The sequence below is a fragment of the Oncorhynchus tshawytscha genome, linkage group LG05 (genome assembly GCF_018296145.1).
Source record: "Oncorhynchus tshawytscha isolate Ot180627B linkage group LG05, Otsh_v2.0, whole genome shotgun sequence".
NCBI classification, from domain to species: Eukaryota; Metazoa; Chordata; class Actinopteri; order Salmoniformes; family Salmonidae; genus Oncorhynchus; species Oncorhynchus tshawytscha.
The window spans coordinates 40,402,601-40,424,876 of NC_056433.1; the positions used below are offsets into that span (position 1 = coordinate 40,402,601).

At 41.5% G+C, this 22,276-nt stretch overlaps 1 protein-coding gene across 1 annotated transcript; it reads left to right on the forward strand.

The window, feature by feature from the left end:
- Window positions 1-17,074: 17,074 nt before the first annotated feature.
- LOC112232946 (G-protein coupled receptor 6-like) lies at window positions 17,075-20,524 on the forward strand. The gene is made up of 2 exons (XM_024400278.1): window positions 17,075-17,248; window positions 19,086-20,524. The coding sequence occupies exon 2, from the start codon at window positions 19,101-19,103 to the stop codon at window positions 20,121-20,123; it is 1,023 nt and encodes a 340-aa protein (XP_024256046.1). The 5' UTR covers window positions 17,075-17,248; window positions 19,086-19,100; the 3' UTR covers window positions 20,124-20,524.
- The last annotated feature ends 1,752 nt before the right edge of the window (window positions 20,525-22,276 follow it).

Here is a 22,276-nt window from a genome sequence, read left to right on the forward strand (position 1 = left end):
ATGCTAGAGGAAACAGGTACAAAAGTATCTATATCCACAGTAAAACGAGTCCTATATCGACACAACCTGAAAGGCCGCTCAGCAAGGAAGAAGCCACTGCTCCAAAACCAACATAAAAATGCCAGACTACGGTTTGCAACTGCACATGGGGACAAAGATCGTACTTTTTGGAGAAATTACCTCTGGTCTGATGAAACAAAAATAGAATCGTTTGGACATCATGACCATCGCTATGTTTGGAGGAAAAGGGGGGAGGCTTGCAAGCCTAAGAACACCATCCCAACCGTGAAGCACGGGGGTGGCAGCATCATGTTGTGGGGGTGCTTTGCTGCAGAAGGGACTGGTGCACTTCACAAAATAGACAGCATCATGAGGCAGGACAATTATGTGGGTATATTGAAGCAAAATCTCAAGACATCAGTCAGGAAGTTAAAGCTTGGTCACAAATGGATTTTCCAAATGGACAATGACCCCAAGCATACTTCCAAAGTTGTGGCAAAATGGCTTAAGGACAACAAAGTCAAGGTATTGGAGTGGCCATCACAAAGCCCTGACCTCAATCCCATAGAACATTTGTGGGCTGAACTGAAAAGCGTGTGCGAGCAAGGAGGCCGACAAACCTGACTCAGTTACATCAGCTCTGTCAGGAGGAATGGGCCAAATTGCACTCCACTTATTGTGGGAAGCTAGTGGAAGGCTACCCGAAACATTTGACCCAAGTTAAACAAGGCAATGCTACCAAATACTAATTGAGTGTATGTAAACTTCTGACCAACTGGGAATGTAATGAAAGAAATAATTCTCTCTACTATAATTCTGATGTTTCCCATTCTTAAAATAAAGTGGTGATCCTAACTGACCTAAGACAGGGAATATTTTCTAGGATAGAATGTCAGGAATTGTGAAAAACTGTGTTTAAACGTATTTGGCTAAGGTGTATGTAAACTTCCGACTTCAACTGTATTTATATCTATTTTTTGAGGTGCTTTATATAAAGCAAATTGAGGTGAGAGCATTGGAAATACATTTAGCACTTGATCTGCTGGTGGTGGCACCGTGGGGGCTAGGCATCTGGGGGGACGGGGTGGTCTGCCTGTCACTGGGATGACAAACCAACTTGGGAGGGGCTTTAGCGGGTTGAATAGTGAAGAACAATGCAAATATCATGGTCCAGCTACTGTATGTGGACACTCAATCACTATAGTACTTTTTATTCGTAAGTTTACAAACAAATATTATGATAAATATATTTGAAACTTGTATCTCATTATGATAAATGGTGAAATAAGTATAGCCATTTATAAAAATTTGTAATGGCTTAGCAGATAAGAAAATAATAACAATATTTAATGTACCTGGCTCAAAGAGAAGGAATATAATATCTATTGTTTACGGGAAACTCATTCAACAATTTAGATGAATTTGTGTGGAAAATGGACTGGGGGGGCGGTTGTGAAATATACTTCTCCCATGGGCAAAGAAACTCAAAAGGAGTGATGATATGAATTAACAGTCATTTTGATCCGAATGTGCAAATTGTCCAAACAGATCCGCAAGGTAGATGGATGATTTTAAATATGTTATTAGACCATATACAGATATGGCTCATTAACCTTTATGGACCAAATAATGATGATCCAAGCTTCTTTGAAAATATATATATGATAAATTATCAACCCTGCAAGCAATACAGTACTCTATTATTAAAGTGGGAGATTATAATACTGTTTTAAATACCTCAATGGACTGTAAAGGAAATCACACTAACACAAACTATTACCCTCATGTTCTTAAGGACATCATGAATGTCATGGATAAATTGGATCTAGTGGATACAGTGCCTTGCGAAAGTATTCGGCCCCCTTGAACTTTGCGACCTTTTGCCACATTTCAGGCTTCAAACATAAAGATATAAAACTGTATTTTTTTGTGAAGAATCAACAACAAGTGGGACACAATCATGAAGTGGAACGACATTTATTGGATATTTCAAACTTTTTTAACAAATCAAAAACTGAAAAATTGGGCGTGCAAAAAAAAGAAATTGGAGGAGAGAGAAATGAGGGAGTTGCTGTGTTGGTGCTTTTTGCATGGAATTCGCCCGACGGAACGTGTCGGGGATTTGATGGCACCTGGGTTAGCGCTCCATACTCGTCCTGAGGTGCGTGTTAGTCGGCTGGTGAAGTTGGTGCCAGCCTCACGCACCAGGCCTCCTGTGCACATCCCTAGCCTTGCACGTCTTGTGCCAGCACTGCTCTCAAGATCTCCCGTACCCTTTCACGGTCTAGCCCATCCTGTGCCACCTCCACACTCCAGCCCTCCGGTAGCAGCTCCCCGCACCAGGCTTCCTGTGCATGTTCTCGGTTCAGTACCTCCAGTACCAGCACCACGCATCAGGTCTACAGTGCGCCTCGCCTCTCCAGCGCTGCCGGAGCCTTTCTCCTCTACAGCGCTGCTGGAGACTCCCGCCTGTTCAGCCCAGCCAGAGCCTTTCTCCTCTACAGCGCTGCTGTTGTCAGTCTGCATGGAGCAGCCAGAGCTGCCTGCCTGCATGGAGCAGCCAGAGCTGTCGGTCTGCATGGAGCAGCCAGAGCTGTCGGTCTGCATGGAGCAGCCAGAGCTGTCGGTCTGCATGGAGCAGCCAGAGTTGTCGGTGTGCATGGAGCAGCCAGAGCTGTCAGTCTGCATGGAGCAGCCAGAGCTGTCAGTCTGCATGGAGCAGCCAGAGCTGTCAGTCTGCATGGAGCAGCCAGAGCTGTCAGTCTGCATGGAGCAGCCAGAGATGTCAGTCTGCATGGAGCAGCCAGAGCTGTCAGTCTGCAAGGAGCTGCCAGTCTGCAAGGAGCTGCCAGTCTGCACGGAGCTGTCAGTCTGCAAGGAGCTGTCAGTCTGCAAGGAGCTGTCAGTCTGCAAGGAGCTGCCAGTCTGCAAGGAGCTGCCAGTCTGCACGGAGCCGCCAGAGTGCCAGTCTGTAAGAAGCCGCCAAAGCTGTCAGCCTACATGGAGCAGCCAGAGCCGCCAGTCAGCGTGGAGCAGCCAGAGCCGCCAGTCAGCATGGAGCAGCCAGATCTTTCAGTCTGCCAGGATCCGCCAGTCGGCCAGACTCTTCCAGATCCGCCAGTCGGCCAGACTCTTCCAGATCCGCCAGTCAGCCAGACTCTTCCAGATCCGCCAGTCAGCCAGACTCTTCCAGATCCGCCAGTCAGCCAGACTCTTCCAGATCCGCCAGTTAGCCAGACTCTTCCAGATCCGCCAGTCAGCCAGACTCTTCCAGATCCGCCAGTCAGCCAGACTCTTCCAGATCCGCCAGTCAGCCAGACTCTTCCAGATCCGCCAGTCAGCCGGGATCTGCCAGATCTGCCAGTCGGCCAGGATCCGCCAGTCGGCCAGGATCCGCCAGTCGGCCAGGATCCGCCAGATCCGCCAGTCAGCCAGGATCTGCCAGTCAGCCAGGATCTGCTGAAACCACCAGACAGCCAAGATCTGGTAGATCTATCTACCTGCCTGAGCTTTCTCTCACTCCAGAGCTTTCTCTCACTCCCGAGCTTTCTCTCACTCCCGAGCTTCCCCTCAGTCCCAGTCCCGAGCTGCCTCAGTCCCGAGCTGTCCTTCAGTCCTGATCTGCTCCTCAGTCCAGTGGGTTTCTGGGTGAGGACTACTAGGCCATGGTCGGCGGCAAGGGTGGACTATCCAGGGACGCGAGGAGAGGGGACTAAGACATTGACTGAGTGGGATTCCACGTCCCGCGCCGGAGCCGCCACCATGGACAGACGCCCACCCGGACCCTCCCTATTGTTTTGAGGTGCGTTCGGGAGTCCGCACCTTAGGGGGGGGGGGGTTCTGTCACGCCCTGGTCTAAGTATTTTGTGTACTGCGTCATATGATACAAGGCATTTACGGATGTTTTATGAATGACCGACAGTGTCTCACTTCAAACTAAGTATTATAGGATGCTGCATAAAGGTGTCAATAAATAGGTTATTAACGTTCTGCTGATTTATGAAGGTACTCTCATGATCCACAGGTTAGGGTAGGGTGGGGTGTGAGAGGTATTTAAATGGGTTTGATGGACCTGCAAAGCTTGCATTTGTGTGTGTGTGTGTGTGTGTGTCAGATTCAAGATGATTTGAAGTAGTCCAACCTGAGACTACCGCACCAGGTGTTCCTCTTCTGTTCCCATACTAGTGACCTTACTGATTAAAGTATTTGTCATCATCACTACTTCCACAGTCATAAATTCACTGTCAAAAAGTCAGAATTATTGTTAAACCTGCCAATTTCCACAATTTATCTTCTTAAAGTTTGATTTGATACCTAACCCTTACTAATGAAAGCCAAGTTTGATGCGTTGGTCCACCAGACCTTCCTCGCATTTGGCCGGAAGTGCCTTGGAACGAGATTAGGTGTAATGTGACTAACATGAAATCACATGGCGTATGCACAACATCAGCACAACATGTCACCCTTTATAAAGCACATGTTTACAGTGCATTCGGAAAGTATTCAGACCCCTTGACTTGCAACAATTTCTAAAAACGTGTTTTTGCTATCTAATCAATTTTAGAATAAGGCTGTAATGTAACACAATTTGGAAAAAGTCAAGGGTCTGAATACTTTCCGAATGCACTGTATATCATATTCGACATAGTGGGTTATGTCACATTTGACATTGGTGAATATGTCACACAGTTATGCTACATTTATGAACTCTTTATAAAGCATGACATTCGGTTATAGATGCTTTGTAACACATTTATGTAGTGCTTATGAAGGCATTATGAAGGCTTTATAGGTTTAATAAGCTGAACACTTTTTACAGCGAGACCCAACTTGGTCATGTCACTTGTTCAGAAACGTTTTACTCTTGAATTTATTTAGACTTGCCATAACAAAGGGGTTGAATTGTTATTGACTCAGGACATGTCAGCTTTTCATTTTAATTCATTTGTAAAAATGTCTAAAAACATTATTCCACTTTGACATTATGGGGTATTGTGTGTAGGCCTGAAACTCATAATCTCAATTTCATCCATTGTAGGCATTTTTAGTCTGTAATACAAATAAATATGGAAAAAGTAGAGGTGTGAATACTTTTCAACTCCATTTTGGCTCCAGATAGTCATAAATGGGCATCACGTGCATGGGGTTTGCGTGTGGTGTAGTGTGGCTACCCTCCAGGAGGATGACATGAGAATCCCGAGGTGGCTAATCAGCTGTGTAGATGACTGAACATGCACAGGCTTCAGCTTCCACATTTACTAGTTATTATTGGTCATGATCAGGGCTGTAAAAATACCCACATTTCTTTCTCCCTCCATGTCTCCTTAATCATCTCCAAATCTGTCTTGTGCCCCATGGTCTCTTCTCTTATGAACATGTTTCTCTCAGTTTCAAATGTTTCTGTTGTCTTCTGCTCTCTTCCCACTGGGCACAAAATGGTGGAAATCAACGTTGTTAACGTAATTTGTCAATGTAATGTGGCATGGAATCTTACATGGAAAATGTATTGGATTTGAAAAAGATCTAAGGCTGAAATGTCAATCTCGGGATTATGTCATCAGTTTCAACGTAGAAAAAGCTTGTATAAAATATGTTGAATTGGTGTCTTGAAAACAACGTCAGATCTTGTCCAATCTTTTCATGTCCACTATCAAACAACAATAAAAACCAATAGGCTGGGTAGCACCTCCTACAGGAGAATTTATCCTTTGGTCTCCCATCCAGGGTTTTAATTCGTTCTGCCCCTGAACAGGCAGTTAACCCACTGTTCCTAGGCCGTCATTGAAAATAAGAATTTGTTCTTAACTGACTTGCCTAGATAAAGGTAAAAAAGTTGTTTTTTTAAAATTACGCCCAGGCCTGCTTAGCTTTGATATTTGTTGCTGACTATTACCGATGTGCTATTACACGAATGACTGTTGAGCGCTCTCCACTTAAAAACAAAATAGATTAATTGTTGTTATCGAAGTCATTCCAAAGGGTACGTTTAACAGAGCAAATGAAATGTGACCATACTTTATCACTCATATCATCAGTGATGCTATTTAGGCCTATATAGTATTTGCCAAGTAATCAACAGCTATTGATTCAATTCATCCCAGAATTCAACTGAAAATAAACAATACAATAATCTCTGCTTGATTTCAAATGTAATGATACTTTGTGATATTGAATTGTGTTTGGTTGTCAACACCAAATATCAACATTTGAAGGAGATGTACTGTATCTTCTGTTTTGACAGTCCAATCTGTGCCACTGACTTAGTCTGGCTTTTTAAAAATATATTTTATTTTACTAGGCAAGTCAGTTAATAAGTCATTAATATTTTCACGATGGCCTGGGTTAACTGCCTTGTTCAGGGGCAGAACAACAGATTTCTACCTTGTCAGCTCAGGGATTTGAACTTGCAACCTTTCTGTTACTAGTCCAACGCTCTAACCACTAGGCTGACACTGACGCCCCTTTAAATCCAGTTTGTCTTCAATTAATGATTGATATGTTGGATTCACTTCTCCATCTCAGCCAAAAATCTAATTGAAAGAATAGGACTATATCAAATCAAACTTTATTTAAAGTGCATTTTCTTTCACTTCAATTTTGGTTGAGATGGAGATGTGAATCCAACATATCAATTATTAATTTGAAAACAAACTGGAACTATCCAAGCAGAAGATACATCTCTGAAATACAACAGCCTATTAACTTGTTGACAAGTTAACAAATGATATGTTGGATTCACGTCTCCAACTCAACCAAATATTAAAAGTTAAAAAATGGGATTAAGCCAGTGGCTCACATGGAACTATGTAAGCAGTAGATACCAGGAGTCACACAGACCCTGGTTCAATTCCAATCTGTATCACAACCTGCCGTGATTGGGAGTCCCATAGGGTGGTGCACAATTGGCCCAGCATCGTCCTGGCTGGGGTAAGCTGTCAATGTAAGTAAGAATTTGTTCTTAACTGACTTTCCTAGTTAAATAAAGGTTAAAAAAAATATCAAACTTACTAAAGCATGTTAAATTTTGACTGGACAAATAACTCACAGTGTATCAAGCCTGGCTCCTGGTAATTTTCTCTGTTTGAGGCAAATTTGAATCTTAGGTGAGATATAGTTTTTCCTTTGAAATGTAGAATTATATTTATTGTGTTAGTATGTTGCGTAGGGAAGTGCAGCTCACACATTGAAAATGAAGATTAAGAATAGCCCATATTTCATGAGTTGCATCTTTCCTCAGCATTGTAGACAAGCACACTGATAATAATCAAGTGTATTAGGCCTACATAAACTGAGTGTACAAAACATTAAGAACACCTGCTCTTTCCATGACATACAGTAGACAGACCAGGTGAATCCAGTTGAAATCCATCTCTTATTGATGTCACTTGTTAAATCCACTCATTGTAGATGAAGGGGAGGAGACGGGTTAATTAAACAATATATTTTTGAGATTCTACCAACCATTCTGTCAACCAGCTTCACGTGGAATGATTTTCCAACAGTCTTGAAGGAGTTCGCACATATGCTGAGCTGTTGTTGGCTGCTTTTCCTTCACTCTGCTGTCTGATTTAGATAATGCCAAGAGTGTTGCAAAGCTGTCATCAAGGCAAAGGATAGCTACTTTAAAGATGGGTTATTTTAGTTATTACTGTACATGATTCCATATGTGTTATTTCATAGTTTTGATTCCTTCACTACCCTTCTACAATGTAGAAAATTGTAAAAATAAAGAAAAACCCTTGAATGCCCTGTGTGTCCAAATTTTGGAGTGTCACTACCAGATAAATAATTCTCAATAAATGAGCACTGTGTACTGTCATGTGCAGTTATTTTAGAGTGACAGCAGTAGAGGATGGAAACAGGCAAAGGAGGAGAGGAAAGAAAGAAGAGACTATGAAGAAGTGTCAACTATGGCTTGGTCTTATTTTCAATGACATAGCTGTCTGTGGGAGGCCACCGTATTGTTATCACCAGTCACCAACCTTGCCCACTGACCAATAAAACCTTCTTACATTTCAATTGACATTATATTTAATAAATATGCAAGTTTAATATGGAGCTACACACTAAATAGCCCGCAGTATTTACAGTAAGGCAGTTGTCCAAAACATATTCAAGTAAACCAAAAGCAAAATCCAACCAAAAAGGGCAAAATACACTCCCCTACATATTTATTTGGATAGTGAAGCTAAAGCGTTTAAGTTGGTTCTACCCTCAAAGCGACAGTACAGAATGTCACCTTTTATTTGAGGGTATTTTCATACACATCTGTTTTACTGTTTAGAAACCAAAGCACTTTACGCATCTAGTCCCCCCATTTGAAGGTGTCCTAAGTACCAATTCACCAATATGTGTTTTAAAGTAGTCAAAAGTTTAGTATTTGATCCAATATTCCTAGCATGCAATGGCTACCATCAAGCTTGTGACTACACCATTTTGTATGTTTATTTTGGTTTGGTATTGTTTCAGATTATGTTGTGTCCAATTAGAAATTAAAGGTAAATAATGTATTGGGTCATTTTGGAGTCACTTTGATTGTAAATAAGAATAGAATGGGTCCATACTTGCAAACATTAAACTTTAAAGTTGACACTTTTGATTGCAATGCTACGTTAGCTTTTCTCATTACATAACCTGGCACATTAAGCCCTATGAAAAGCTGACCAGTTGGCAGTGATTATTTCCTGTAGGAAATTCCGCATCAGGCTATCAAAGATCTTAGACTTTATATCCACCAACAAATGGCATTTCTTAAAACAGGTCAAATTGGCCCAAGAGGGATATTTTAAACCTCCCAATTCAAGGTTAACTTTTGTTCCACTTGGTCTCTGTAGAGTGTATTGTCCCAATATTTTGCATGATGCATCCTTGCATGATGGGAAAAGATAAAGGAGGTCTATACAACATTTAAGTTTATCAAACATCATTTAAATTAGTTGATGAGCCTTATGGTCTTGTCAAATAGCTGTCATATACCGCCATTACAATCGGTGCCAAATGGCACACACCACTAAATTGGTTAACTGTGAATCTATAGGGCACAGTAACAGTGGGTTTCAAGGACCCCTCATGTCAAGGATAAAACTGTTCACTGCTGGTCCTTGACTCTCAATTCAAATAACGCATATAGTGCGTGGATGATTCTAATTATGCATGAAAACGTCTATGTAACGTCTATGTAATAACGCCAACACGTCTATGTAATATGCACTGAGTGTACAAAACATTATGAACCCCTTTCTAATATTTTTGCCCTCAGAACAACCTCAATTTGTTAGGGCATGGATTCTACAAGGTGTTGAAAGCTTTCCACAGGGATGCTGGCCCATGTTGACTCCAATGCTTCCCACAGTTGTGTCAAGTTGGCTGGATATCCTTTGGGTGGTGGACCATTCTTGTTACACAAGGGAAACTGTTGAGCGTGAAAAACCCAGCAGCATTGCAGTTCTTAACATTCAAACCGGTGCGCCTGGCACCTACTACCATACCCGTTCAAAGGCACTTAAATATTTTATCTTACCCATTCACCCTCTGAATGGTACACATACACAATCCATGTCTCAATTGTCTCAAGAGTTTAAAAAAAATCATTTTTTAAGCCCCTTTTTCCCCCCAATTTTCGCCTAAATGACATACCCAAATCTATCTGCCTGTAGCTCAGGCCCTGAAGCAAGGATATGCATATTCTTGGTACCATTTGAAAGGAAACTATTTGAAGTTTATGGAAATGTGAAAGGAATGTAGTAGAATATTTCACAATAGATCTGGTAAAAGAAAAAACAAACCGTTCTTTTGTATTTGTAAATTGGACAGTGCAGTTAGATTAACAAGAATTTAAGCTTTCTTCCCATATCAGATATGTCTATGTCCTTGGAAATGTTCTTGTTACCTACAACCTCATGCTAATCGCATTAGCCTACGTTAGCTCAACTGTCCCGTGGAAGGTGCACCGATCCCGAAGAAGTAATTAACAATTTTCTGGTTACTAAATGATTACTAAATGTGTTATTTCATAGTTGTGATGTCTTCACTATTATTCTACAATGTAGAAAATATTTTTTTAAAATAAAGAAAACCCCTGGAATTAGTAGGTGTGTCCAAACTTTTGACTGGTACTGTATATTGTCATATTCATTCTCTTCAATTCTGTCTATGCATTGCTCTCTCTCTTCAGCTCTCTATCTGTGTGTGTGTGTATGTCTCTCGCTCTTTCTCTCCCCCTTTATTGTGACTCAGAAAGGTTTGCAGCCACAGGTGTCAGACAAACAATGTGAGGGGAACTGGCCTTATCACATCCTTTCACACTCACAGATATGCCACACGCAATCAGTTATCACACACACACTCCCACAAACATACACACTGGCAGCTGGTCCTTTCTCCCTGGCCGTCTCTGTGTCTGTGTGACTTGTAAGGCTCTGCTTGAGAATACAGGAATGAGACTGAAAGAGGTGGAGAGAAAAGGTGAAAAAGGTGGAAAAAAGTGTGAGACGGTGTGGGGGAAATGGCCTGCTGCACATGCCCACTTGTAGAAGAGAGAGAATGAATCAGTGAGTGAACATCTATTAGCTGTTCCTAAACCCAGATTAAACCAGATAGGAATAACAATGGAGGTAGAGAAAATGTGTGCCAGCGTCTCCTTCTCACAGCCTAGAGCAAGGCCAATCAGACATCAGAGAGAAACAACAACAATTATAACACGTCTATGTATACTTCATCTTTCCGGTTTCCTCTTCTAGTGATATCACAAACAGACAGTTGGTGAACATAAGCAAACGGATCCCACGAGAGCATGTCATGTACATCGGAAAACGTGCCTCCTGAAACGACATCCTCCTTCAGGCAAGGAAATTCGCCTAACGCTGAATTCTTAATTCTTGCATGTGTGTGTGATTTTTTTTTGTTATGGACGAGAGGCCTGTGTGTATGAGTCATCATGTTTTCGTGAGAGATTTGTTCTTTTCCATATCTAAATGGTGTATATACTACAAAGCAGAATCAATGTGTTTTATAAAAAACGAACAAGTTATTTCAGAATTTTCAGGCAAGGTAGCTGGCTAACTCCTTAATCTCGTTTTGTAGTATATCCCTTTGTTTTGGGCCATGACGTGGGAGTTTGAATTGTTACAATTCTACCAGTTCTTACTGTAACTGCACTGCACTTCAGCTATAACCCCATTTCCACTCTATCTATCCACCCACATCTCTTTCTTTCCCTCTCTCTCACCATCTCCCACCACACAAATTCCTCTCCTTCCATTGCCCTTTCATTCTTCGCTCCACTCTAAATCCTTCTACCTCAACCCTCTCCTGACCCTTTCTTCTCATTGTTCATCCTCTTTCTCACCTTTCCCTCTTTTTATTTTTTTCCCTTCATTGCAAATGGCTGTTGGCATTAGTAGGCATGCACAGCTTTATCGAGGTAAACAAGGTACGGCATTTATAGATTTCAGGGTGAGTGTGTGTGTGTGCATACTGTGTGTGTGCGTGTGTGTGAGAATCAATTAGTTAGGAGAAGCAGGGTCTTTATATAAACCTGTTTTTCTCTCTTTTTTTGGCCCAAACAGCAAGTGTCAAATCAGTGATTTGTTTTGGTCACACACCTTAGTAATTTATTTACTAACTTACTAAATAATCACAGAAATGCATAAACAAACAACACAGTAGATATGGTTAAAAGGAAATGATAGGGGAGGTTACCTAGTGGGCTAAGCCAATATGACGGCTTGGTGGAGAAAGGGAAGTGGGTGTGGACTGAAAATGGTGGGAAAGACAAAAGGAGTCACTATAGAGTTGATAATTATATTAAATGAAATGCTAATCCTTCGCACATGAATGCTCACTCATTCGGGAATAAATGCAATCAATATATATTTACGTCCAGTGTGTCGTCGTGATCTCTGTTGGAATCGTCAGTCTGCGGAGAGTCCGTTCGTCAGAGTGTCTCTCTCTCTGCTTCCCTGAAGTCTTTCGTGGTTAGAATGGATACTTCAGAGTACCATTCAGAAATGTTCTCATATAATAGATGTTTCGGCGGTTGTCAGTCTTCGCATCCTAGGTTGACAAAATTTCTAGCTGCAGACTAGTAATTATTATCTAAGATTTGTTCTTATTCGGTAGGGATCGATAGTCAAATCAAATCAAATCAAATGTATTTATATAGCCCTTCGTACATCAGCTGATATCTCAAAGTGCTGTACAGAAACCCAGCCTAAAACCCCAAACAGCAAGCAATGCAGGTGTAGAAGCACGTAGATAGTCTCAGAGTTGAACCATTTCCAACCGTGTAGCCAATGCTCCACATGGTATGGTTAGGAATTCAACAACCATTGCAACCTTAGCAGACACTGAGGTTTTTGTGGTCTAAACTCAACCTGTGCCCCCTCAGTGTCCATCGAGGTACATGTGGTCTAAAGAGGATTTCCTCAGAAGGGGGTTTCATTAGTAACAGTAGAAAAGGGCTGTTCCATGATGCCAGATCATGTCTGTGCTCACTGGGGTGGTTAAACTTTAAAGGCAATACAATCCTCTTTCGTTAAAGGATTAACATCACCTTACATCATTTCACAATGACGTAAGTTGATGTTATTCATTTTATACAAGAATTAGATGCAAACCCCGTAATTGAGAGAGATCTAGTTGTGTGTGTTTCCTGTCCTCTCTGAGGTCACCAAATGAAACACACAACATACAACATACCCATCCATTAAGTGTCCACGGACCATTCCCACCATCTCACAAGTGGACATTTTGTATCAAATACCCATTTTGGGGATTTAGTAGTTTGCCATGTGAAATCCTTGTTCTCTCTATGCATCTCTTTCTGCATGGCCAGGGGGAGAGAGTCTCCTCCAGGAATGTTTGACCTGAGATAACAGAACCTGGGTGTAGGAAAGAGAGAGAGGGGGATGCCATGATCTATACCCAGAAAGGGCCATGTCATGACAGCATGGTTAATGGTAATTCACCTGCTGTGATCATCACATAGAAGGGAGATAATCTTCCTCTCGTTCCCTCTCTCCCTTTTATCCATGTTTCTTCCTCCCTCTGCTCCACCTATTACACCCCCCATTCTCTCTCTCCTCCATTCTCACTCTCTCTCTCCCCAAATCTTGGTAGAGAATAGAGATGTATCTAAGGGATGTGGTTGCTTGGTAACCAGGAGACCGACAGTGGTTAAAGCAAATAGCAGTGACTGCAACACTTGGAAATAAGCAAAAAAGGGATGAATTCTGATCTCATTTAAAAGCACTAAAATTGAAAGCAATTCTCTATTTATGCACTTTTCTTAAGCATGAGAATAGCATGCTAGATCAAATAAATAAAGGTGTGGCAGAGGTGTGTCTACAGATATGCTGTACTCTTTAACTAAATTCCAAAATAATTCCACCCACTTTACAAGCAGTGAAACGATGAATAAGGTCAAGCAACCAGTCGGTTCCAAGTGGAACAACATCTACTTCATTTCTTTCCAATGGAAATAACACCATTCTCCGTGCACTGTAAATTACAAGTGGATAAAAGCAATTGATAAGGGCTAGGTAAATTAGTATTTGGATGAGGGATTGTAAATATAAATGACATGTTTAGATCTATTTTACCTTATGATCACTGGAGACAAATGTGAGACCAGTTATATGCCAGCAAACTGAAGCGCATCAACATATCTACTTTTCCACAATAAAGTTTAAGAAATGCTGGCCTTATAACTTGCCGTTGTTCCATTTTAAGAACCAAGCTATAGGCTTTTGGAGCAAAGTCCAAATGACCGTATAGCACCAAATCTACAGAGTTGATTTGATTTCTAGAATGATTAATTATATGGCAACATGTTTTACTGTATTTCTTTTTTCAATTTGTATAGTATTAAACATAAAATTTGGTAGCCACCTTTAGATTTTAGTTATACGCACATACATTTATAACTGTCACTTTAGTGTTTGTTTCCTTACATTTTGCATCATTAAGTTACATTGTAAATGTAACTTTCTTTCCTCTGACACGTTCGTGTGGTTGTTCATGAGGATCGCTAACAAAAGTGGATGATATTAGGCTAAAGTATAACAACTTCTGCAATAATTTGGGACATGTAGCCTATTTGAATCATTATGGACCGCAGACCGTACAGCAGATTAAACCTGGAACCTGGCGCACAGTTCACGATGACTGGATCGTTGCCATCACAGTTGCATGATTAATGGGGATTATAGAGTTGAAAATGACAACATTACGCTCAGGAAGGAGACGTATTCTGTCTCCTAGAGATGAACGTACTTTGGTGCGAAAAGCGCAAATAAATCCCAGAACAACAGCAAAGGACCTTGTGAAGATGCTGGAGGAAACGGTACAGAAGTATCTATATCCACTGCAAAATGATTCCTATATTGACATAACCTGAAAAGAAAAAGGAAGAAGCAACTGCTCCAAAACCCCCATAAAAAAGCCAGACTACGGTTTGCAACTGCACATGGGGACAAAGGTTGTAATTTTTGGAGACAACAAAAAATATATAACTATTTGGCCATAATGACCATCGTTATGTTTGGAGGAAAAAGGAGGAGGCTTGCAAGCCTAAGAACACCATCCCAACTGGGAAGCAAGGGGGTGGCAGCATCATATTGTGAAGGTGCTTTGCTGCAGGAGGGACTGGTGCACTTCACACAATATGAGGCAGGACAATTATGTAGATATGTTGAAGCAACATCTCCAGACATCAGTCAGGAAGTAACAGCTTGGTTGCAAATGGGTCTTCCAAATGGACAATGACCCCAAGCATACTTCCAAAGTTGTGGCAAAATGGCTTAAGGACAACAAAGTCAAGGTATTGGAGTGGTAATCACAAAGCCCTGACCTCAATCCTATAGAAAATGTGTGGGCAGAACTGAAAACGTGTATGCGAGCAAGGAGGCCTACAAACCTGACTCAGTTACACCAGCTCTGTCAGGAGGGATGGCCCAAAATTCACCTAACTTATTGTGGGAAGCTTGTATCCGGACCCAAGTTAAACAATTTAAAGGCAATGCTACCAAAAACTAATTGAGAGTATGTAAACTTCTGACCCACTGGGAATGTGATGAAAGAAATAAAAGCTGAAATAAATCATTCTCTCTACTATTATTCTGACATTTCACATTCTTAATATAAAGTGGTGATCCTAACTGACCTAAGACAGGACATTTTTACTTCATTAAATGTCAGGAATTGTGAAAAAGTGAGTTTTTGGCTAAGTGTATTTGGCTAAGGTGAATATACATTTCCGACTTCAACTGTATATGTACAGTACCAGTCAAAAGTTTGGATAAACTAATTCCATGGTTTGTCTTTTTTTTAAACTATTTTCTACATTATAGAATATAGCCACCCTTTGCCTTGATGACAGCTTTGTACACTCTTGGCATTCTCTCAACCAGCTTCATTAGGTAGTCACCTGGAATGCATTTCAATTAACAGGTGTGCCGTGTCAAAAGTTAATTTGAGGAATTTCTTTCCCTCTTAATGCATTTGATCCAATCAGTTGTGTTTTGACAAGGTAGGGGTGGTATACAGAAGATTGCCCTATTTGGTAAAAGACCAAGTCCATATTATGGCAAGAACAGCTCAAATAAGCAAAGAGAAATGACAGTCCGTCATTACTTTAAGACATGAAGGTCAGTCAATCTGGAAAATTCCAAGAACGTTTCAAGTTTCTTCAAGTGCAGTCACAAAAACATCAAGAGCTATGATGAAATTGGCTCTCATGAGGACCGCCACAGGAAAGGAAGACCCGGAGTTACCTCTGCTGCAGAGAATACATTCATTAGAGTTACCAGCCTCAGAAATTGCAGGTGAAATAAATGTTTCACTGAGTTCAAGTAATAGACACATCTCAACATCATCTGTTCAGAGGAGACTGCGTGAATCAGGCCTGTATGTTCGAATTGCTGCAAAGAAACCACTACTAAAGGACACCAATAAGAAGAGACTTGCGGGGGCCAAGAAACACGAGCATTGGACATTGGACCGGTGTAAATCTGTCCTTTGGTCTGATGAGTCCAAATTTGGGATTTACTGTATGGTACCAACTGCCATGTGTTTGTGAGATAATTTCTCACAAAGATCATTGTGAGGGTGTGGGGGTGCTTTGCTAGTGACACTGTCTGTGATTTATTTAGAATTCAAGGCACACTTAACCAGCATGGCTACCACAGCATTCTGCAGTGATTCTCCATCCCATCTGGTTTGGGCTTAGTGGGACTATCATTTGTTTTTTAACAGGACAATGACCCAACACACCTCCAGGCTGTATACGGGCTATTTTACCAAGAAGGAGTGTGATGGAATGCTGCATCAAATGACCTGGCTTCCACAATCACCCGACCTCAACCCATTTGAGATGGTTTGGGATGAGTTGGACCGCAGAGTGAAGGAAAAGCAGCCAACTCCTTCAAGACCGTTGGAAAAGCATTCCAGGTAAACCTGGTTGAGAGAATGCCAAGAGTGTGCAAAGCTGTCATCAAGGCAAAGGGTGGCTACTTTGAAGAATCTAAAATAGTAAATATATTTTGATTTGTTTAACACTTTTTTGATTTAAAGAAAAATAAAGAAAAACCCTTGAATGAGTAGATGTGTCAACTTTTGACTGGTCTGCTGGCTGACAAAAGGGGGGCTGCAACTTGTCCTCACTGTATTCCATAATGAGTAGTACAGTAAGCTTGGACACCAGTCTAAATGTTGGTTACCACGCTTGCCATTTAAACTGTTTTGTGGAGTGGACTGGAGAGGGTACACTATGAGTGTACAAACATAGTCGCCAGCAACGCAGCGAGAAAAAAATTATCTCAGCACCCCCACACCAAAACATCTTCCCCTGGGCCATGAGAGTCAATACACAGCTGTATTCCCGCTCCACAAATTCAATCTCAGTCATCTATCGCCTCACATCAACACATCAGGCAGGTGTAGAAGTTCCCTTTGAGCATGTGATCGCGAGGCAGACTTCTCAGCTCTCTCTCTCGCGCTCTACAATGGGCCTGACGTCACTTGGGTTTAATAACGCTCCACCGCTCACTGACGTTAGTCTTTACGGTTCTGGCTATCGAGCTCCAGTCACTCTCCCCGCGCGTGTCCATGCTTCACCTGCCCTCGCTGTCTCGCCCATGCGAGAGAAACAGAGCAAAAACGAGGGCTGTACCTCAGTGGTTTCGAAGAAAGGAACGGTTTTGATTTTCTATAAAGACGGTTTTCTCCTAAAGCTCTGTGTGAAACGAAGGTAGGTAACCTACATCGTCTTTTTACATGGAAACTTAAACTTGGTGAATAGAAGGTATGCTACTTAATTGACTTATGATAATATTGTTTATCAGTTTGTTTCGTTTTGGGGAGTTAAGTGGGACAGGGTTGAAGTTTTATCCACGATCATAGCCTATTACTCAGTTTCAAGTTTCAGCACCATGGATAGCTCCTCGAGTGCTGCTGTTCCTGTGGTCTCTAAACTTGGACACATTACCGTGTTGTCATAACAGTTTTAGATATCTGTCTTTTGTGAGGTTTTAATGAATCAGGGTTGATGTTTGCTGTCCACCCATACAGAAGCCTAATATAGCGACATACACTGAGTGTACAAAACATTAGGAACACCTTCCTAATATTGACTTGAACCCCCCCTTTTACCCACAGAACCATCCTCAATTTGTCGGTGTTGAAAGCCTTCCATAGGGATGCTGTCCAATGTTGACTCCAATGCTTCCCACAGTTGGGGGGTGGTGGATGTCCTTTGGGTGGTGGACTGTGCTCATTCAACCTCTGAATGGCACACATACACAATCCATGTCTCAATCGTTTCAAGGCTTAAAAATCCTTCTTTAACCTGTCTCCTCACCTTCATCAACATTGGTTGAAGTGGATTTAAGAGGTGACATCAATAAGGGATCATAGCTTTCACCTGGATTCACCTGGTCAGTCTATGTCATGGAAATAGCAGGTGTTCCTAATGTTTGTACACTCAGTGTATATTTCAAATAAATAGCTAAGAAAATAGACTATTTGAGTTAACCCTGGATAATGAGAGAAAAATTGAATTCCACACAAGATGAAGAATTCCAGGTTAATGTTCATGAACATCAAATTGATGCTTACAATGCAGATTTCTTAACCTCACAAGTTAACCTTAACTCACAAGTTGACAGTTACCCTGTGGATAATGCAGAGACAGAGAGTCAGTGAAACTATTCCACACAAGATGAAGAACAAGGGGTTAATGTTCAGGAACTAGCTAACTAAATTATACAAAACACTAACTTACATTGGCTGTGGTCTGTCCATAGGCAGATGAGGCTCCAGACCAACTACCTTTTTAGCTAGAAATAATCTAGCTAGTTCTAGCTATATTGCTCTCAGAGAAACCCAACCCTCACTGCAAGCAACATTTAACATAAACTAGCTAGCATTGAAAATTAAATTATATCCAACATATACAGTACATGATGAGGTGGCAAGCTAAAACAGCTAGCTAAATTCAAAGGATGCATTTGTAAATTCCCTCTGGCTATCTACCCCTATTTCAGAGTGTACCAGAGTGGTGCAGGTCATGTTCTTCTTCACTCTGGTAAACACAGACTATATCAAGTCAAATCTAAGTTCATTTGTCACATGCACAGGATAGAGAAGGTGTAAACGGAACAGTGAAATGGTTACCTGCATAGTTGAGTCTTTTGTTTAGACATGTAGTCATAATCTCAACTCATAATGTTACTACCTGAATCTGCTGGTAGCTAAAGGTAACCAACTATGGATACCGTTCAATGTTAGCTAGCTATAAATAGCAATGCAAATGGCTCTGAAATAGAAATAATATTACTACACAGATCATACATGTAGTGTTAGCTAGTAAGCCAGACAGGTAACGTTAGCTAGCTATCTAACAGTACGCTTTAACTTGCAATGAAAACTACTTTGACAAAATTAGAAACATATAATATCAAAAAATGGAGCTAGCTAGACTATCTTACCCATACATGGATGAACGCTTCTCCCTCTCTGTCATGGTTGCCATGGTTTCCCTTAGTGAAACTAAACCACAATCTCTTTCTATCTCATTCTCTCTTCAGGAGGGGAAAGCAGACATGTGCGCAGACATGAACAAGACTTTCCTGTGTAACGACACCGCAATGACGGTTGTGGTGGCTGGAGAGGCTCTCCCATGGATGGAGACCAACTTTCCAGAGCGCAATGTCAGCCTGGGGCTCTCCACCGCCCCTCTGGACTTCCACATCAACCCGTGGGATATCATGCTTTGCATGTCGGGCACTGTCATCGCCTGCGAGAACGCCATCGTGGTGGCTATCATCTTCTATACGCCAACCCTGCGCACACCCATGTTCGTGCTCGTAGGAAGCCTAGCCACAGCGGATTTACTGGCAGGCATGGGATTAATCCTCAACTTCGTGTTCCAGTACGTCCTCTCCTCTGAGACTATTAGCCTTATTACTGTTGGGTTCCTAGTGGCCTCCTTCACGGCGTCCATAAGCAGCCTGCTGGCTATAACAGTGGACCGGTACTTCTCTTTATACAACGCACTGACTTACTTCTCAGAGAAGACGCTCCACTACGTGCACCTGATGCTAGTGAGCACATGGGGCGTGTCTCTGTGCCTGGGCCTGCTGCCTGTGCTAGGCTGGAACTGCCTGGACGACCCAAGCTTGTGTAGCATCGTGCGCCCACTCACTCGCAGCAATGTGACATTGTTGGCGGTCTCTTTCTTCATAATCTTCATACTCATGCTGACCCTCTACTTCAAGATCTGCAAGATCGTGTGCCGCCACGCGCACCAGATCGCTCTTCAACAGCACTTCTTCACCACATCGCACTACGTGGCCACCAAGAAGGGTGTGGCCACGCTCGCCATCATCCTAGGCACCTTCGGCTCGAGCTGGCTACCCTTCGCCATCTACTGCCTGGTGGGAGAGCGCGAATACCCGTCGGTATACACATATGCCACGCTGCTTCCGGCCACCTACAACTCCATGATCAACCCAATCATCTACGCCTACCGTAATGCCGAGATCCAGCACTCGCTCTACGTCCTCTTCTGCGGCTGCTTTCAGAGCAACGTAGCCACCCACTCCAGGTCACCCAGTGAAGTTTAGAGGGGTGCTGAGTGAACGTAAGTGTGTGTGTACGTGTGCATGTTGACAACCGACAATTCGCTTTCAGTTGACCATTAAATCCTTTAAACAAAATGTATGTCTAACAAGCATCTGCACTTTATTGCGACTGAAGACAAGGACACAGTACGTCTGAAATGATGTGAACAACAGCTTTTGTAAAGAAAAGAAATATGGCATTATGTATTTATATGAGCAAAGAATGAAAAAACTAGCACTTTATTGAATGTATTTGAAATGCCAAAGCAGTATTGCATAGGCCTACATATGTTGGAGTTATTTGCTACTTTGTATTTGTCAGTACTGTGGGTAATTTTTGATTTTGTTAAGTTGTCTATTTGATTGTACATTTTATACGAGATGAGTATATGAATAAAATGAGAAAATAAGTGTGCGCCTCGTGTTTGACTGCCACATGTTTCTCTGTAAGTGTTCTTTTGCCGCACCTGGGTTGTTTTCTTTTTTCGCTCAGCATCTTCCTGTCTTCCAACTCAGGGGCGTCAATTGGGTATGGCAGAGTATGGAAGTCTCTATACCCTAGCTCAACACCAACAATTTAAATTAGGCTACCAAAGTCTTAGGCTACCAAAACTTAAATTAGGCTACCAAAACTTTTTTATCAAAATACTGCGGAGGTGGAAGATGGTTGTAGTTGGCTAGTCTTCACATTTCGGTGCCTTCATCTTAAAAGGGATTATTTTCGTTATACCGATCTACACATTCTACCCCACATTTTCAAAGTGAATAACAATTTCTTTAACATTTTTTAAATGAATAATAATTTTTAAAACCTTGATTGTGTATGTCTTCACACCCCAGAGTTAATACTTGGTGTAAGCACCTTTGGCAGCCCTAAGAGCTGTGAATAATTCTGAACAAGATTTTACCAACATTGCGCAACTCTTAGGGCAACATACATAATTTCTTTGTCAAAATTGCTCAAGCTCAGTAAATTTGGTTCAGAGTCATTGACGGAGAGCAATATTCAAACCTTAAGCACATTTGAGTCAGGACTGAGACTGGACCAGGACCACTTAGGAACACTCAACACCTCTTGGCAAGCTATTCTGGTGTGTCTTTGGCATTACATTTTTTGTTATTGTCCAGCTGTGAAATAAAACTCTATCCCAGGGTTTTCAGAAGACTGAGGCAGGGTTTTCAGAAGACTGAGGCAGGGTTTTCAGAAGACTGAGGCAGGTTTTCCTCTAACCTGGGCTTTGTTCCTTTCATATTTCTTTTGATCCTGACAAACTCCCCAGTCTCTGCTGGTGACAAGCATACGCAAAAACATGATGCCGCCACCACAATTCTTGAAAATACAGTGGGTTTCAGGATGTGTTGTGTTGAATTGGATTTGACCCAAACCTGTAGTTATTTTTTAAATTTAATTTTCTATTGGATAACAATCTGTTCTTAACCAAGACAAAAAATATATATAACAGACTTTTTCCTGCATAACATAGGTACAGCAGAGCCCCTCGTTGCATGGGAGACTTTCAAATGTGCCTTCAGAGGTCATGCAAATAAATACTAATCTTTAAAATGAAAACATTTTAAGTCAAAAGAGATAGAGGACCTAACAAATGAAAAGGAGGAACTAGCAGAACAGATGGATGGCAATAACACTGTACTATAGAGGCATATAATAAGTTAGAGGAAAAACTAAAATAACTGGAGGAACGATCAAGAACGATTAAGTATCACACTTTTATTACACATTCATTACAACGTAAAGCAAGCTTGATGGAAAATTGTGAAAAATGCACCACATTCTTGGTAACACTTTACTTGACACTCAGTGGCATAACACGTTATGACACAGTCATAACCATGTCATAATATGTCACAACTGACAAAACTTGTCATTTACCCATCATAATATGGTCATAACACTGTCATGACCCATATATTTACAACTGTTGTGACATATATTGCATTATTTTATGGCTGGTTATGACACCTACATCAGAGTGTCAAAACCCACATTTATTCCCCTCCCAAAAATCCCTGCCAAGAAGTTTCCTTTCGTTTAAAAGTTTGTTTCTTAAATCCTTTGTTGGTGTTGTTATGAATTCTTTACATATTTTAAATAGCTTGTAGAAAATACACATTTCCCGTCACTTTACTTGGACTAA

What these genes read in the sequence shown, in the direction of transcription:
- LOC112232946 (XM_024400278.1), top strand. Translation starts at nt 19,101, where the DNA reads ATGTGCGCAGACATGAACAAGACTTTCCTGTGTAACGACACCGCAATG.